The following is a 17,122-nucleotide window of genomic DNA, read 5'->3' on the forward strand; positions in this document are numbered from 1 at the left end:
TCCTTCAAAAAAAAAAAAAAAAAAAAAAAAAGATAAAGAGAGAGAGAGAGAGAACCACAAAGTCCCTCTCCTCCTCCTGATTTACGTGGTCCCGGATGGGCCTGGGCGTGGCCCTTCTGAAAGTGCTCTGACACAGTCTGTGCAGCCAGGGTGGAGAAGGGTCCAGGCAACCAGGGGTGCAGGAGCAGCCCTCTCGCCTTGTCTCACACAGCTGCCTTAGTTTTCACACTTCCTTCACGCTGTCCTCCCTCTTCTGCCCTTTCCATTCTCTGCCTCAAAATCCCAGCCATACACGGGTAGGGCATGGAGAAGGAAGAAACCCTGTGCATTCTATTTCTGGTTAATTCCTTTATTACTTATGAAGTTTAATAAAAACCATTTTCTTCCATGAATAGAAAGAATTCATACTACTTAAGAAAAACTCAAGAAATACTCAAAAGCAAGAAAAAGGTTTCAAAGTGTTCAACAGATCCATTTCAAAGACAACCACCACTAGCACCATGAATATTGCTGTGTTTTCCTTCTCATCATTCCGTGATGCCTGATTTCTTTGTTTGAATGCTTTACCCTACTGTATACACATCAGGGTTGGCACACTGTAGCCCGCAGGCCAAATCCAGCCCGTATCCTGTTTCTGTAAATAAAGTTTTATTGGCACACAGCCACACTCACTTGTTACTTATTGTCTCCAGCAGCTTCCACATCACAGCGGCAGAGCTGAATATTGCGACAGAGATCATTTGGCCCAGAAACCTAATTATTTACTATCTTGTTCTTTGCAGAAAATGTTTTTGGCCCTGGTATGCACCACTCTGCATGCGCACTTCCCAGGCTGTTATAAATGCTTCACGAATATCATTCCCATAACTGTCTGATATGTCATTGCACGGTTGGCCTTTATCCTGTTATTAAACATTTATGTGTTATTTCCCCAAATGTTTTTGCTTTTGTGATGAATGCATCAGTGAGTATACTTGGATGTACACTTCACTTGTATTTTCAATGATATCTTTAGGGTAGTGTCCTGATTATTCAACTGGTAGGTAGGGGCATTATAAGACCCTTGATACATATCACCAAATTCCTTATGCAAATGGGTCATAGACATGCTTCCTGAAATACAGGTGAAAACCTTCTCTACAAACTTTCCAGCATTATTATTATTATTATTATTATTATTAATTATTAGAGACCTGGTGCATGAATTTGTGCATGGGTGGGGTCTAGCTGGCCCAGCCCCGATCATCTCAATTGGGGCTGGGCTGGCTGGAGGAAGGGACCATGGCCCCACCCCTTGGTCAAACTCCCAATGGAACTCCTGGTTGAGGGGAAAATTTGTATATTAGCCTTTTATAATATATGATTATTACTATTTTAAACATTTTCTGTTTTTAGACAGGCAAACAAAAAACTGTTATCTCAATACACATTTCATGTACGCCTGCTGGGACAGAGACAGCTGTACTTTTTCCTTCGCACGTTGACTGCCTTTCCTCTTTGCTTGGCCTTCTGCACAGGGCAGAGTGGAGGGTGCAGGCGCTACCTCTCACCTTGGCTTGGAGCAAAGCTCCTGCTTCCATCCGGCTCTCCTCGACATCTCTCTCCCAGTGAATTCTGATCGTCTCCAGGACGGCGTCCAGACCAGTGCCCTGGGGCACGTCCACCTGTTCCAGCTCAGACACTGCCAGCTGCTGACACAGCGCTTTCACATCCTGCAAATGACAGCGTGCACAGGTGAGTCCCATGGGGGAAAGAAGACACGGCATTGTCGTCAGCAGAAGCCCAGTTCTGTGGGCAACACTTTTTTTTTTTCCTTTTTAACATATTTTTAAATTGAATTTAGAGAGGGAGAGAGAGAGAAACATCAATGTGAGATAGAATCATTGATTTGCTGCCTCCAGATGCATCCTGACCAGGAATCAAACCTGCAACTCTGGCAGGTGCCCTGACTGGGAACTGAACCAGCTACCTTTCCGTGCACAGGGTGATGCTCAACTAACTGAGCCACACTGGCCAGGCTGTGGGCAACACTTAGTTTCTCCTTCCGCTAAAGCCAAACGGGGGTGCTTCCCAGCCATGGGCAGAGATCCTGACCCTTTTCCCAGCACAGGGGCTGTATGCTCTTTCCCCAGGATGCATTGCTCAGCTGGTTTCACAAGCCTGGGCCCAAGCAAAACGTCAAAGAATTAGCTAAGTATCGGCACAGAGTAGGCAGCAACAGCAAGATGAAATTTAGGCATTTCATAAAGTCAGATTAAGTCAGGCTGAAAGAGCTCTGAGGATTACTGTGGAGTCTCTTACTATCAGGGAGTGTGGAAGATGCCAGCGCTAAGAGCAGGGGGAAGTGGGCCTGGTTCCTGGTTTGCATAAGGCCAGACAGAAGAGGGAGCTTCCTGACATGAGACTGTTGAGTGGGTTTTGACGTTTTCAGCTGCAAGCACTGTAGGCCTCGGATCAGACAGTGGCACCAGGCAAGGGGCTGCAGCCCCTCCGTCCTCTCACTCAGGGATCTGACTTAATTCCAAACCAGAGAGTGTGTGCAAGCCACAGCCTGGCTCAGAGTTATTCTGTTTGTCCTGTAGAGTGAAGACAATGTTCTGAAGTTGAACACCTTGACGTATGGGATACGCCCTCAATTCAATCCCTCGCTAGCACTTGGACCTCATGCCTCCTCCAGTTCTCAGAAGCCTTTTGAGTGTGAGACATCTTGCTAGCCTGACCCCTACGTTGGGACTGTAAGCATTTACCAGCCTTGGGCAAGAGACATGGAGAGACCCAGGTGAGCTAGCATCATCTATGTATTTTAAAAATTATTAATATTTTTATTGATTTTTAGAGAGAGGAAGGGAGAGGGAGGGAGAAAAAGAGAGAAACAATGATGTGAGAGCAGAACATTGATTAGCTGCATCCTATACCCCCTCCCCTTGGTCACTCCCCCTCTCCCCTCGGTGGGAGTTGAGACCACAATCCCTGCATGTGTCCTGACTGGAAGTGAACCAGTGAACCTTTGGTGCATGGGACGGTGCCCAACCCACTGAGCATACCAGCCAGGGCCCATCACCTGTGCTTTGAAGCTTGGCCAGACAGGCGAATATAGCCAACCCAGCGTCAGCCCAGCCCCACCTACCTCTTCATAGCTCCTTGACAGAAAGCCACGCTCTTCTTTCAGGCTTTCTATTTGACTTTCCAGGTCCATTGTTGTCAAATTAGCTTCGTCGATGACTTTATAGAGAGAGTTAATTTCCTCTTCCACTGCCTTTCGAAATGACTGCTCATTTTCATATCTGCAGATAAAGGAACTTAATCAGCATAGCTAGGTGACCGAAAGGAGAAAATTATACATATTTTATTATATAGTAAATTTTATATATATTATTAATATAAATTATATATATATATGGCAGAGGTGACGGTTTGTATTTCACCTAAAGGGGCACTGCTGCTCAGCTTCTTCCAATACTGCTGAGTGGGAAGGGTAGGAAATGGGAAAGCTGGATTTAGACGTGAAATATCCAGAGTTGGCAAACTCACAACTTACTCAATAACACACATGCTCACACATGTGCACACACAATCTCATGAGTCTGAAACTGCCTGCTCTGAGCTCTTTCCATCTCTGGTTCACACGGGGCCTTCTTTCTAAAAGCTACCCAGCATCTTTGCCAATGTCTTCCTGTGTCACTCCTTTTCTTCCACCGCCTTGTTCCCAGCTGTGCCACTCAGCCCACGTTCACAGCTTACCTTAGCCCACTCACAGAAAGGAGAAATCTCACACTCCTCATTCCAGAAAGTGTCTTACTATCTTAGAATTTTAAAGGGACTTTAGCATTCAACTATTCAAACTCCTACCCAGCAACAGTCCCTTGGTAGCATTCTTGGTAAGTGATCACATAGCCTCTGCTTGAATACTTCCAGTGACAGGCAACTCATCCTCACTCAAGGCTGCCGTTCGGTTTTTGGACAGCTCTACTCATTGTAAATCACCCCCTCCCCCCAAGAGCTTAAATCTCCATTCTTATATGAATCTACCAAGTATCGGGTTTCACCCTTTGGAACACCCAAAGTCAGTCTAATCCTTCCTTCTGGTAGTCCATAAATATTTAGAGGCTGTCTCTTATGTTACTCTCTCATTTCCCCTCCCCACCGCCAACCTCTCCAAGCCTTTTGTTCCTCAGGTTATACCTTCCCAGTTCCTTCCTCCATTCTTTAAAAAAAAAAATGTTTTATTGATTTTTTTAGAGGGGAATGGAGAGGAATAGAGAGAATCATTGATGAGAGAGGAACATTGATCAGCTGTCTCCTGTACACCTCCTCCTGGGGATGTGCCCCAAACCAAGGTACATGCCCTTGGCCAGAATCGAACCTGGGACCCTTCAGTCCACAGGCTGATGCTCTATTCATTGAGCCAAACCAGCCAGGGTGAAGGATTGTGTTCCTATCAACATTTCCTCCTTCTGGGAGCAAGCCCTGTCCTTCCAGTGAAATGAAAACCCATATGACCGGGCTTGGTCCCTGTTGGTCCAAGTTGGACGAGTCCCCCTGGGCCTCCGGAGTCCTGCTTTGCTCACCTCTCCAGGAGCCTGGTCCCTCCGGGATATGGTCCCCTCAGCAAACTCTCTGAGCCCTCGGGGCCACTTTTGTGTCTACAAGAAGGCTTTGGGCCTGACCATCTTGGCTCTGGATTCTCCCTGGGACCGTTTCCCCACCCCATCCTTCCATGAGGCTGGAGGAGAATGCTGCAGACTCCAGATAGCATTACCTGAGTCCCCAAGAGTCTGGAGGCATGGGGGGAGGGGTTGTTGGGGGGGAGGGGTGAGGCGGGCAGAACTGCCTCTGTGGCAAAACATTACCTGTCTTTGAAGGCATCCGCACCCGCCTGGATGTTCTCTGTCTGCAGCACGAGCTGGGCGTTTTCCAAGACAGCCTCACCCACCTGGGACAGTCACACAGCAGAGGAGGCAGAGTCACGGCAATGTTAGAGAAATAGGAAGGGAGAGAGAGAGAGAGAGAGAGAACTATCGATGTAGTGGAGAAACATCAATGGGTTGCCTCCTGCATGTGCCCCAATCGGAATCAAACCCTCAACCAGTTGGTGTTCAGGACAGCACTCCAAGCAACCGAGCCACATGGCCAGGGCAGGATCTGGACGTTTTAAAAGAGCATTAGAGTTGGATTTTTGGAGCAAAAAGATCACTCCACAGCCGGCTTGTTCACAGCCTTCCTGCTTTACTGTTGATGAGTACCAACCAGGGGCTTATTCAGGCCCCAAGTGGAGGCTAATTATAGGCTCTCGCCTGCCAAAGTGCAGCTGGCTGGCTGGGCTTCTCCATCTCCTTGGCGGACGGCATCCTGAAATGACCTGCAGTCCACCATGCGGCCACAGAGGGCCCTTCATGGCTCCCCTGCAGGCGCCCTGCCTACCAGGGGCTACGTCCTCTCTGGGGTTGGCAGTGGCTGGGCCATCCCAGAGGTAGGAAGGGCCAGGCAGGCAGCGAGGTGAGGCTGGGCCTTGGCTGAGGCTGAGCATGGGCTGAGGACTGGGATGGGGCCAAGGCCAAGAGCAAAGCTTGGCGCCTGCAGTGGAACAGGGAACGTCTTTGTTTCTACCTGGGAAAGCTTTATGAAACCCTCGCTGGGGCTGAGGATAGGAAAGGAAGGGGAAGGGAAGTGCCTGGCCCGTGGCCTGGTGGAACTGGCTGGTGCTGGCTTGTGGGGGCAGATAGTAAATATCCCAGGGGTTTTGTGAGCTGGCTGTTAAACACAGCCGTCATGAAAGTTTTAATTATGTGAACTTACAACTAAACACATTATTTCAAAAACACAGGTGATAAGTACTCAAAATGCAACGGTCATGAAAACTCACCGCTTCCTAATTGTTTTACTATGTGTTACTGTCATCTCTGCATATATAAGGGCGTGCTCAGCCCTTCATTCAGTGACAGCATGTTGCTAGCTTGATATCAGCCATGGTGGGGATGTTTACACCAGGGCAATTGGCAAACTGTCCTATGCCTGGATTGCTGATTGTTAAACACTCACAGACCGAGCCCCACATTCTATTAGATACTTAACACTCATGACTTTGCTAAAAGCCCCGGCACCCCTCTGAGGTGGATTTTCAGCACACCCATCTTCCAGATAAGGATGCTGAGGCTCCGAGGGCTTAGGTGAGTGGCCCCAAATCACGTGGCTGGAGCATGGCAGGGGCAGAATGCTGAGCCGGGCCAATGGGACTTGACAGTGTGCATCTTCTGTCGTCAGCTTTGGAAACGGAAAGGCACATCAGAATCAAGAGAGACTGCTGCGGAGGATCGTTTTCTGACTTCCTCCCGTGACACAGAGCAGCCAGGACTACAGGTTCCTATCTGGGCTACATCATGAAGATAAAGACCTATCTCCCCTGATGGATATGAAAATGCTGACTAAATCAAACCAAATCAAACCAAACCAAACCAAACCAAACCACAGCACAGGGCCAGGCTGGCAGCCGGCACATGGGGTCTGGGAAGGCTGGCAGAGGAGGCCCTCTTCACCTCCTCCCCCTCCTTCTGCCCAATATAGAGCCAGAAATCCTACCCGCAAGGCAACATGACATGATGCCAGGTCTCCTGTTAAAACCAGACACTTTGCCATGGTAGCAATAGTGTGGATTGCAGTGTGTGATTAGGTGGTCTTGGGCCTATCTCCCCAGCACATTTTTTATTTTTATTTATTTATTTGAGAGAGAGAGAGAGAGAGAGAGAGAGAGAGGGAGAGAGAGAGAGAGAGAGAGAGAGAGAGAGAGAGATTGATTTATTTTTCCATTTACTCATGCATTCATTGGTTGATTTTTCTATGTGCCCTGACCCCCCAGCAGCCTTGGTGTATCTGGATGATGCTCCAACCAATTGAGCTCCTCAGCAGTATTTTACTCAAGAGTCATCAAAGTCTCACTGGAGTGAGAAGCAGGAGACTCCTTCAAAGCATAAATGCCGCTGAGGAGAACTGTTAGGACCAGGAGAATGGGGGTCAGAGGTCATGGCAGGCTCCTGTTTGTTCTGAGAGGGATGGTGCGGGAAGGGGGCAGGGCAGGCTGACCACTGGGCTCTGTCAGCTCCAACTGCTCTCCTCCCTGGCACCGCCTTCCCGGCCCCTCCCCGCGGAGGCTGCCTCCGCAGGCCTTGCACCACTGGTTCTCAAAGTGTGGTTCCCCGGATCAGCAGCAGAACCACCTCAACACTTGTCAGAAGTGCAATGTCTCAGACGCTAGCCCTCTGGAAGTGGGGCCCAACGACATGTTTTAACAAGGTTTCGAGGGGCTTACAAGGTGCACTAGATGCGGAGAACCCCTGCTTTGCACCGACCTGCCTCCAGGCCTGCTTCTGCTCCCTCCCAGGCTGCCCCGAGAAGTCCTCCAGGTCCTCACTGTGCGGCTGCCTGTACTTAGAACACCTGGTTTTACCACCTCATGCCTTTTGCCTTCCACCTGAGAAACTCACCCCATTCTAAAGCGCATCTCAAACATGGCTGCCTCTGGAAAGCTTTTATTTAAAAATATATTTTTATTGATGTCAGAGAGGAGTGGGTGGAGACCGGGAGATAGAAACATCAAGGATGAGAGAGAATCATCAATCAGCTGCCTCTTGCACACCCCACACTGAGGTCTGAGCCCACAACCTGGGCATATGCCCTGACTGGGAATCGAACTGTGACTTCCTGGTTCATGGGTCGATGCTCAACCACTGAGCCACACGGGCTGGCCTGGGGGAAGCTTTTTGATTCACCCGCTCACACACTCTCGCCTTCATTTCTTCAGTGTCTGTTTCCTGTGAGCCGGGCCCTGTACTGCTCGGAGGGGCATCAGCAGCTCATGAGAGAGGTGGTTGGAAAGGGAAAGGAAGGCCAGGCCACAGTGGGAAGGCCTTGGGAACCGTGGAAAGGAAGCAGGATTTACTCAGAAGCCACGAAAAGGCTCTGAGCAGGCAAGACCCCCGACTCCAGCGGGAAGGGGGACTGTGAGAGGCAGGAGGCCATGCTCAGGGCCCAGCTGGGGGCTGCCCGGGAGATGCTGGCGGCGTTGGCCAGGGTGCTCGCAGGGAGAGTGGAGAGGAGCCGACAAGTTTAAGACGCATGCTGGGCCTGGGACAGACAGTGTTTGGTGATGAAGCACCATCAAAGCATCATCAGATACTGCTGAGCAGTTCAACGGGTGGGAGCATCATCCAGACACACCCTGCACCATCCCTCTCAGAAGAGGTTTTGGGGAGAGTGAGCAAAGGAGCTGAGAACGGCCCTCGGTTTCTAGCCTGAACCGCGAGGTGCCTGGTGCTGATGCTTCCTCCCTCCTCGGGCCGTTCCTGCCTCTGAGCCCCAAGCCCACGGCACAGGCTGCATCACACACACACACACACACACACACACACACACACACACACGGCAGACAACGGCAGTCTTCTCTTCCTCCCAAGCCCCGCTCTTCCTCTCACCACTTGGCCAGTCTCTTGGGGAACTCTAAGACTTGCTTTCTTCGTCCGTAAAGATGAGGATGATGCTGCGTCCCACCTCCTGGCACTTGGGAGAATCAAATGAGCCACGGCCTGAATGGCACTTGGCTGCCCGCCTGGCGTGCAGTGAGCGGCCGGTGAACGGCAGCCGTTGTTGTTATTGTTATTTGTCTTCCTACAGAGCAGTTGTTCCAAGATTGCCCACCGGCTTGACGGGTGTGTGCAGCCTGGCATGCGGCAGCGGTGGCACCGGTGGCTGGATGAAGACTCCGATCTGGCGGCTTGATTTTGTTCGGCGTTCGGTTCTTCCTGTCCACAGTCTTTTTGAAAAGTCACCAGCACCAGGAGGGTGAGGATAGTAGCCCTTCGCACCGCTGTCCTCACCTGGATGCAGTTGCTGAAATAGAAGGAGCTGGAGGTGGCACGGCCTCTGGGGTACAAGGGACAGGAGATGACTTCTTGTTTAGTTATTGCTAGAAGCAACTCATGCTGAGCGTTGGTCCATCTCATGGTGAGAGATCTGACCATCGCGGTGTCGGAAGAGGGCAAGGACGAGCAGCATTTTAAAAAAGTGTCAGCCTCTGGGCCTCTGGGCACGAGAATGTGTTAGTTGGAGTTGAAGATATTGGCATGCCAGCAGTGAGAGCTGCGGGCGTGGGGAGGAGGCGGGCAGGATGGGGCTCCTGGGAAATCAGGCTGGGCTGGCGCGGGGCGTGATGCAGGAGTCCCTGGAAATCCTTCTCGCATCCAAGAGACTTTCACGTTAAGGACAAACGCTCAGCATGATTTGCTTCTAGCAATAACTAAACGAGAAGTCATCACCTGTCCCTTGTACCCCAGAGGCCCTGCGTCTCCATCCCGATGGTGAGGCCCACATGGGAGCCAGCTGAGTGGGGGCTTCTCTGAGCTCATGGACACCGCCCAGCGGCCTTTCTCATGGACATCACTTCCCCCCGGCTCTCATGACACCTTTCTCCTGCTCTTCCTCCCACCCAATTGGCCATTTTCATGGGCATTCTCCTTGGTTAAATCTTTTTTTTTTTAAAAATATGTTTTTATTGATTTTAGAAGGGAAGGAAGAGGGAGAGACAGAAACATCAATGATGAGAGAGAATCACTGATGGACTGCCTCCTGCACGCCCCCTATTGGGTATGGAGCCTGAAAGTCGGCATGTGCTCTTAACCAGGAATCGAACCCTGACCTCCTGGTTCATAGGTTAGTGCTCAACCACAGAGCCATGCTGGCCAGGCCATCTGGGCGACTTTCAATAGAAAGCTCTATTTCTCCCTGCATCAGTTATGGACAGTTTCTTTCTCACACTCTCTCTTTTAATCACAGATGTCTTATTTTCTAAGGTCAAAGGGAAGACAAAAACCCCAGTTTAATTACTAAATGACTCTTGTGATGCCTGTGTGAAAGACAGATTCTTCCTGCGAAGAATTACGACGGTGGCGCCCCTGCTTGTCAGAAGCTGTGGGCAGGTGGCCAACTCCTTGTTGTATTTCCCTGCAGAGCGCCCGCCGGCCTGCAGGACAGCGTCAGCGCAGTAATGATCTCCACGGCGCTGCCCTCCCCACGGGCAACCATCTCACCTCCCCACACGCACAGCTCCTAACACGATGGAGCTGTGTCTTCTCTTGTGAAACGGGGCAGTTGTATCCCCAGAGTGCCAGGCGCGTGGGAACCGCTGAGTAGATGTCTGTTCAATGAATGAATAAGCGATGTACGTTCAGAGAGCCAATTATGTGAAATAGCATCGAGAAGCCAATTCACAAGCTTTAGGGGGCAACGCCTTAGGAGGTGAGGGGGTGAGGGGAGTGGAGCCTTCACACGCCGTTTCTGGGAGTGTGAGATTGTGCAGCCACTTGGGGGGTGATTTGGCAATGCCATATAAAAGTGGGGGACAGACCCAGCTCATTCTACTCCTAGGTGCTGACCAGGGGCAGGGGCTGGAACTTGTTCTGAAAGGGCCAGCTAGGGAATATTTGAGGCTTCGAGGGCCCAGGGTTGTGGTTGCACCTGCACAGCTGGGCCCCAGTAGGAAGGATGCCGCCGTGGGTGATTAGTATGTGGATGGGTGTGGCTGTCTGCCAATCAAACTTTATGTACAAAAGCAGGTGGCTGGGTGGATGTGGCCTGCCTCGGACCCAGAGAAATCCTCCTGGGTATGTACAAGCAGGTCTGTGCCCCCTCCTGTTTGTGATGGAGGAATCTGGAAGCCACCTACATCCACCAATAGAAAAACACATAATCTGCAGTGTACACACAACGGGATGCTACGGCTGTCAATCCAGGCACATCTCAAAACCAAAGCGAGGAGTGGAGACAACAAGCCACAGAAGAAAATAGTATGTGATGGTTAATTAAAAAAAAAAATATTCTAGCCGAAACTGGTTTGGCTCAGTGGATAGAGCGTTGGTCTGCAGACTGAAAGGTCCCAGGTCGATTCTGGTCGGGGGCATGTACCTTGGTTGTGGGCACATCCCCAGTAGGGGGTGTGCAAGAGGCAGCTGATTGGTGATTCTCTCATCGATGTTTCTAGCTCTCTATCCCTCTCCCTTCCTCTCTGTAAAAAATCAATAAAATATATTAAAAAAATATTCTATTGATTTTTATAGGGAGAGGAAGGGAGAGAGAGAGTTAGAAACATTGATGGGAGAGAAACATCGATCAGCTGCCTCCTGCACACACCCTACTGGGGATGTGCCGGCAACCAAGGTACATGCCCTTGACCGGAATTGAACCCGGGACCCTTTAGTTCCCAGGTCGACACTCTATCCACTGAGCCAAACCGGCTAAGCTGTGATGGTTAATTTGGGCCATGGTGCCCAGATATTGATTGGGCCAAATGTTATTTTAGATGTTTCTGTGAGGGTGTTTGTGGATGAGATTAACAGATGAGGGTGTTTGTAGATGAGATGAACTGTTGAGACTGGGGGTGAGGAAGGAGGGGGGGGGCGACACATGCCAACAGCCTCCTTACACGTGACACTAATTACACCACAGACTGAGGAGCAGCAGCCTAATCTCTGCCTCGGACGAAGCCTTTTCCCACCCTTCTTATTCTCCTTTAAGTTTCAAATGGGCTGAGGTCATGATGGCAGACAGGAGATTAGGGAGCTGGCCAAGGAGTCTGGTGAGTTGAGATTTGAGGGTGGGGGAGGGGGTGGAGGGAGGGAGACCCAGGACCCCTGACTCCACCCTCAAGCTCTGTCTTAAAACCCAAAGCCACAGAAGATGCAGCTGGAAGAGAAAAGGAGGGGGCTGGTTTCTCCCAGCACAAAAGGAAGCCAAAGAGAAGAAGAAGAGACTTGCTGGCTAATATATGCAAAGCCTCTGGGAAGTTTTCTGGTTGATTTATAACCCTCAGCAAACTGGGCACCGTCGTGGAAATTCTGACGTGAACAGTCCCTGCAGGGCGGCATGAACTGTGTGAAGGGATAATTATAGGTGCACGGTACTTGACACAAATAACATTTGCAGCTGGGTGACTGGCAGAATTAATTCCCAGAGCAGCCAGAAGGTGGCGCCACGTGCTAAGAGACCTGGATCGGAGTCCCGGGACTGCTCTTCCCATTTCCAAGGGCATCCCCCTGGCATTCCGGTTTGGCTCGGAGGCCACTCTTGGATTTCTACCACAAAGTGGGATGCTTCTGAGAGACCCAGGGCCCATCCCTCATTGCCTCTGGGCAGGTGCCAATTCCTTCTCCCGGGGGCACTGCGGAGTGGGCTGGGCAGATGGTAGCGGGAGGGCCTTGCCATCCGAGTCATTATCATCCGCTACTGCCAACGATGTCAGAAATCGCTGCCACAGTCTGAGTGCTCACCAAGGGCAGACGCTATGCTATGTGCCCTAGGCAAATTATTCGATTTAATCCCCAGTTACATTGGCAATCCTGTGCAGTAAATAGTGTTATTTCACCGATGAGAACACTGACATTCGGAGAGGTTAAGGAATTTGTCTCAGGTCACAAGGTTGGTCAATGGCAAAGCCGGAATTTGAATTCAGTTATGTTGGCCTCTATAGCGGGTACCATGAATCCCTGTGATATAGTCTCCCCCCTTCCCTCTTTCTGTCCCTCCCTCCCTCTCCCCTGCCTGGCACTGTGCTGGGTGTTAGATTCAGGAAGGACCAGACTGAACCCTGCTCCTGGGATTCTCACTGTGACACGTGGGCCCGGGTGACTGCTGTGCGGAGACGGGCAGGGCAGGCTCACCCAGGTGCCAGCTTCAGGGCGGGCAGGAGGCTGGGGGCTATTCCCGTTGGCAAGTCCAGCTGGTTTGTGGGCTCCACTGCACCTGCGTTTTTGTGATCTTAGATCAGGTGTGGGCTGTGCTCCTCTCAGTAAACCCTCCGTCTTGCCAATTTCTCCATTCACTGCCGTTTGGCAAGACCTGGGATCTACCCTGGCAGGCATGATGGGGTAGTAGGGGTGGTTAATAACCTGCTGCTTCATCAAGGGTGGGGCCCAGGAAATGAAGGAGGTGGCAGCCGGCCCACCAGCTGAGCCACAAAGGATGAGGGACAGGCTTTCTGGAGGGCTCTTCCTTAGGCTCCTCCCACTGCCCCCCCATAACGAGGAGGAGCAGGGACTGGAAGGTCTACAACTCCCTCACCCCAGGCTTGGAGATCAGCGTCCCTCCCTCTCATTTGACAGGTCAGGAGCCTGAGGGAGTCAGAGGGGAGGCCCGGCAGCTGCAGCTGGTCTGGGCTGGCCTGTGAAGGGAGCGGTGATGTGACCACCTGCTCGCGGAGGGAGGTCAGGGAGTCTGGCCTGTTCCCTGCACTCTGCAGGGAGAGGTCAGGATGGCCCAGGCCCTTCCTTTAGCTCGGAGCTGGAAACCGAAGCTGAAGGAGGGACGGGGTGACTTGTCCACGGTCACCCAGCCCCTCGGGGACGCCGACTATTTTTCTGTGGACAGTGCTCTCCTGGGCTCTCCGCCCTGTGACATCAAATGCAGAACAGACCCTTGCTCTTAGACTTCCCCCACATGGCCCAGCACAAGCCAGGCCTCCTAGCAAGCCCTCCTCACTCCCTCTCCCTGAGATGCATGTCCCCGGCCTCCGAGCCTGTGTCTCCCTCGCTGCAGCAAGCAGATAAGCCTGACTTTGTCTGCCCATTGGATGGTCTGCCTGTTTTTTTTTTTTGAGGAAGGGAGAGGGAGAGAGAGAGAGAAACATCAATGATGAGAGACCCCAAAATCCTACTGGGAATTGGACCATGACCTCCTGGTTCATGGCTCAACGCCCACCCACTGAGGCACAGTGGCCAGGCTCTGCCTGGCTTTAACAGGTGGGGACCTCATCCGCTGACCCAGGACCCTGGGGGTTGGCATTGGGGACCCCTGACACTGGGCATGCCTCTCACCTCCCACCACGAACTCGCAGATCTCTGGGTAGCGGTGGAACCAGGTGACAGCGGGAGGGGTCGGGTCACCCTGCAGCGTCTGAGACAAGGCCTGACCAGGGGTGGGCTAGGAGGAGGCTTGCTCCCACCTCCCGCGCTGCAGGGGACCAGCCGGGTGTGCGGCTACAGGCTGCTCAGATAAAGATGTTCTGCCGCCAGGGCCATGCACTCAGCACGTTCTTCTGAGCATTAAATTCACTGAGAAAGAAAAACTGACATCCCCCGGGGGGCTGGCAAGCTGTGAAACGTGCAGGCCCAGCTCCGCATGGGCTGACAGGCTGGAGCCGCCCAGCTCCTGTGCACAGTCAGTGCCTGTGACAGCGGCGGCCAGGAGCCATTGTTTCCTCTGTGTGCACCGAGGCGGAGAAGAGGATGCAGAGGAGGCACAGAGACACCTCTGCTGAGAGGGTAACGCTGCCACACAGTGGGCACTCCACGTCTACGCAAACCCACCCACCCGCTGTGGCTGTGGCTGGAGACAGTTGGCCTTGCAATGGGGACAGCAGGAGGCGTTCATCACTGTTTTTGTGGGGTAGACAGTATGCTGAATGGGTCCTGGTTGGGGCACCAGCTCAGCGAGGAACTTGATCCCTGAGGGCCTCAGTTTCTTCGTCCATAAAGTGGGTGTGATGGGCTGAACTGGGTCCCCCCCCCCCAGGTCCCTATGTTGAAGTCCTATCCCCAGCACCACTGGATGTGACTGTGTGTGGAGACAGGGCCCTGACAGAGGTAACTCAGTAAAAAATGATGCCACAGGGTGCTCGTACTCACCTAAGAGGAGGAGGACATTTGGACCCAGATGCCAAAAGGGAAGAAATGTGAAGTCACAGGGGGAAGCCAGCCATCTAAGCCCAAAGAGGGGCCTCGGCAGAAACAGCCCTGGGCGTCTCAGTCTCCACCCCCGGCCTCCGGGGCTGTGAGCACATGAGTTTCCGTTGTTGGAGCCACTGGGCCTGACTCTGTTACCACAGCCGCCCCGCAGTCCCAGGCCGGGCATGACCACCTTCCCGGGGACACGCCGACCCCTGAGGCCTGCCGGCCGCAGGGAAAACGTGGGCGGCTGTGTCTAGAGTCTTATCATCTAAGGACAGTCTTGCTCGGGGACATTGGGGGGGGGTGGAACCGAGAGAACCCCAGGGCCTTTGTGCTTCTCCAGGGGGAGGCTGAGATCTGGGCCAACAACCTGGTCACTCAGGAGCCTGCCCCGGGCTGCCCACCAGGGTCAGCACCGGGTGGAGCTTGCCTGGGGGTGCAGACGCTGCCCTGGGGACCCCGACTCTATTTTGGGGGCCCCAGGAGCTGCACCTTCTGTCTCATTTCCTCCTCCTTCCCCACAGCGGCGAGAAAGCTGCCTTCACCTTCATTATGCAGCTAAACACACCAGGCTCTCATACGTTTATAATAAATAAATCCATTTGTCAGATAGCCTTCCTGCTCCGAGCCAGCTGGGAGCAGCGAAGGAGTGGGCTCTTACCTGGGGGTGGAGATGCCTCAGTTCCAGGCCGGGATGATGCCCCAGGCTCCGGGCAGCTGCTGAGGAGGGGCTGGGCTGGCAGGTGTGGGCAGTTGGGAGTCAGGCAGGTACTCGCTGCCTGAATAACTTGGCCCTGAGTCTAACTTCCTTTCTCCGTGTTGCCGCATTTCCCCTGAGACTTATTTTGACGCTCTCTGGCCCTTGAAATAAACGCATACAAATGAGCCGTTGTTCTCCAACAGCAGGTCAGCTTTGGGGTGGAATCCCCCCTCTCTCCTCCCCGCTCCCTCCCATCGTCTCCTTCCACCCGCACCCTTTTCCTCTGCAGACATCAGCTGAAACCACTTGTCCTTTCTGCTGAATAATGAATGCTTTTGCCACCGTCAGGCCACGGGCTCGTTTACAACCAGATGAATGGGTCTGTCTGCGCTTCCGCGGCCGCCACACGATAAACTGCTTCATTTTCCTAAATTGAGTCCTCCACTCCGGCGGCTGCACAGACTCCGGGGAACGCGGCAGCGGCCGTTCTGCGGGGTCAGCGGTTCTTTCAATGATTCCCTGGGTCCCCAGCCAGCGGCCGCCACACTGTACCGGCCCCCCACGCTGGCCCCGGCCCCCCACGCCGGGCCCGGCCCCCCACGCCGGGCCCGGCCCCCCACGCCGGGCCCGGCCCCCCACGCTGGCACAGCTGCCCGGGCTCCGTTCTAATTTAGCTCTGGGGGTGTCGCTCAGTAGGTCTCCCCTGTTCTCTTTTGTGTGGACCGTCAGCATTGATGCCTCTGTGAGGCTGCGGGGCTGTGCCTCCCTGGGCCTGGCTGGAACCCCAGCCCTGACCTCCGCTGTCACAAGTTGCTGGCAGGAATTTTACTTATTACTTCTCTTTTTTAAAAAAAAATTATTATGTAAAGATAAAACATACTAACAGTGTCACAAAGATATACAGCCCCAAGCCAGCCTGCTGCTGCCGGAGGTCCAGTAGCTAAATGACACACAGGCTCTCTCTCTCTCTCTCTCCCTTCCTCTCTCTGAAACCAATAAAAATATATACACTAGTCCCCGGCCTCCAGCCTCTCACTGGCAGCCAGCTGGCCGCCCCTCGCCCTGCTACAGAGAATCGCCCGCCGGCCTCCTTTCTAACACGAAGAGTAGCTGCCATTTTCTGCAGCTGCCATTTTACTCAAAAATATATATTCGTGCTGCCCAGCCAGCGTGGCCCAGTGGTTAAGCATAGACCCATGAATCAAGACGTCGGCCTTTCGATGCAAGGCCTGGGCATATGCCAGGGTTGAGGGTTTGATCCCCAGTAGGGGGCGTGCAGGAGACCCTCTACTCATCATGGATGTTTCTCTCTCTCTCTCTCTCTCTCTCTCTCTCTCTCTCTCTCTCTCTCTCTCTCTCTCTCTCTCTCTTTCTCTCTTTCTCTCTCTCTCTCTCATCAATAAAAATACATCCACTAGTTCCCAGCCTCCTTGTTCTTTTCTTAAGAAGCGGAGAGTCTGTGTGTCATCTAGCTACCGGATCGCTGGCTTGTTCCCGCTGTTCCACTTCTGAAATATTCAGGGAGCAGGATTTTACAGGCGCCCTCTGCCCCTGAGCCCAAGGGTCCTGTTTGAAGCTGTAGCCGCCAGGCTCTGCCTGCATTTGTCCGTCTGGCTGGCTTCCTTCGGAGCGCGGGGACTTGCTGGGAGCGGGGAGGGGCACGCACTGACCTCGGATAGCTAGGCATTTTGTGGTGAGAACCGCAAAACTCATAGCA

General features: G+C 52.7%; 1 protein-coding gene across 2 annotated transcripts in view; it reads right to left on the reverse strand.

Moving 5' to 3' along the window:
* BFSP2 (beaded filament structural protein 2) overlaps positions 1-17,122 on the reverse strand; it is a 42,106-nt gene that overhangs the window by 22,025 nt on the left and 2,959 nt on the right. For both annotated transcript variants that reach the window (XM_045579281.1, XM_036430518.2), the window contains exons 2-4: positions 4,851-4,933; positions 3,128-3,284; positions 1,551-1,712 (exon numbers count right to left, since the gene is read on the reverse strand). In XM_045579281.1, the coding sequence (XP_045435237.1) occupies positions 1,551-1,712; positions 3,128-3,284; positions 4,851-4,933 (402 nt within the window). The remainder of the gene's footprint in view (positions 1-1,550; positions 1,713-3,127; positions 3,285-4,850; positions 4,934-17,122) is intronic.

Source organism: Pipistrellus kuhlii, unplaced genomic scaffold (genome assembly GCF_014108245.1).
Source record: "Pipistrellus kuhlii isolate mPipKuh1 unplaced genomic scaffold, mPipKuh1.p scaffold_m20_p_11, whole genome shotgun sequence".
Classification (NCBI taxonomy): domain Eukaryota; kingdom Metazoa; phylum Chordata; class Mammalia; order Chiroptera; family Vespertilionidae; genus Pipistrellus; species Pipistrellus kuhlii.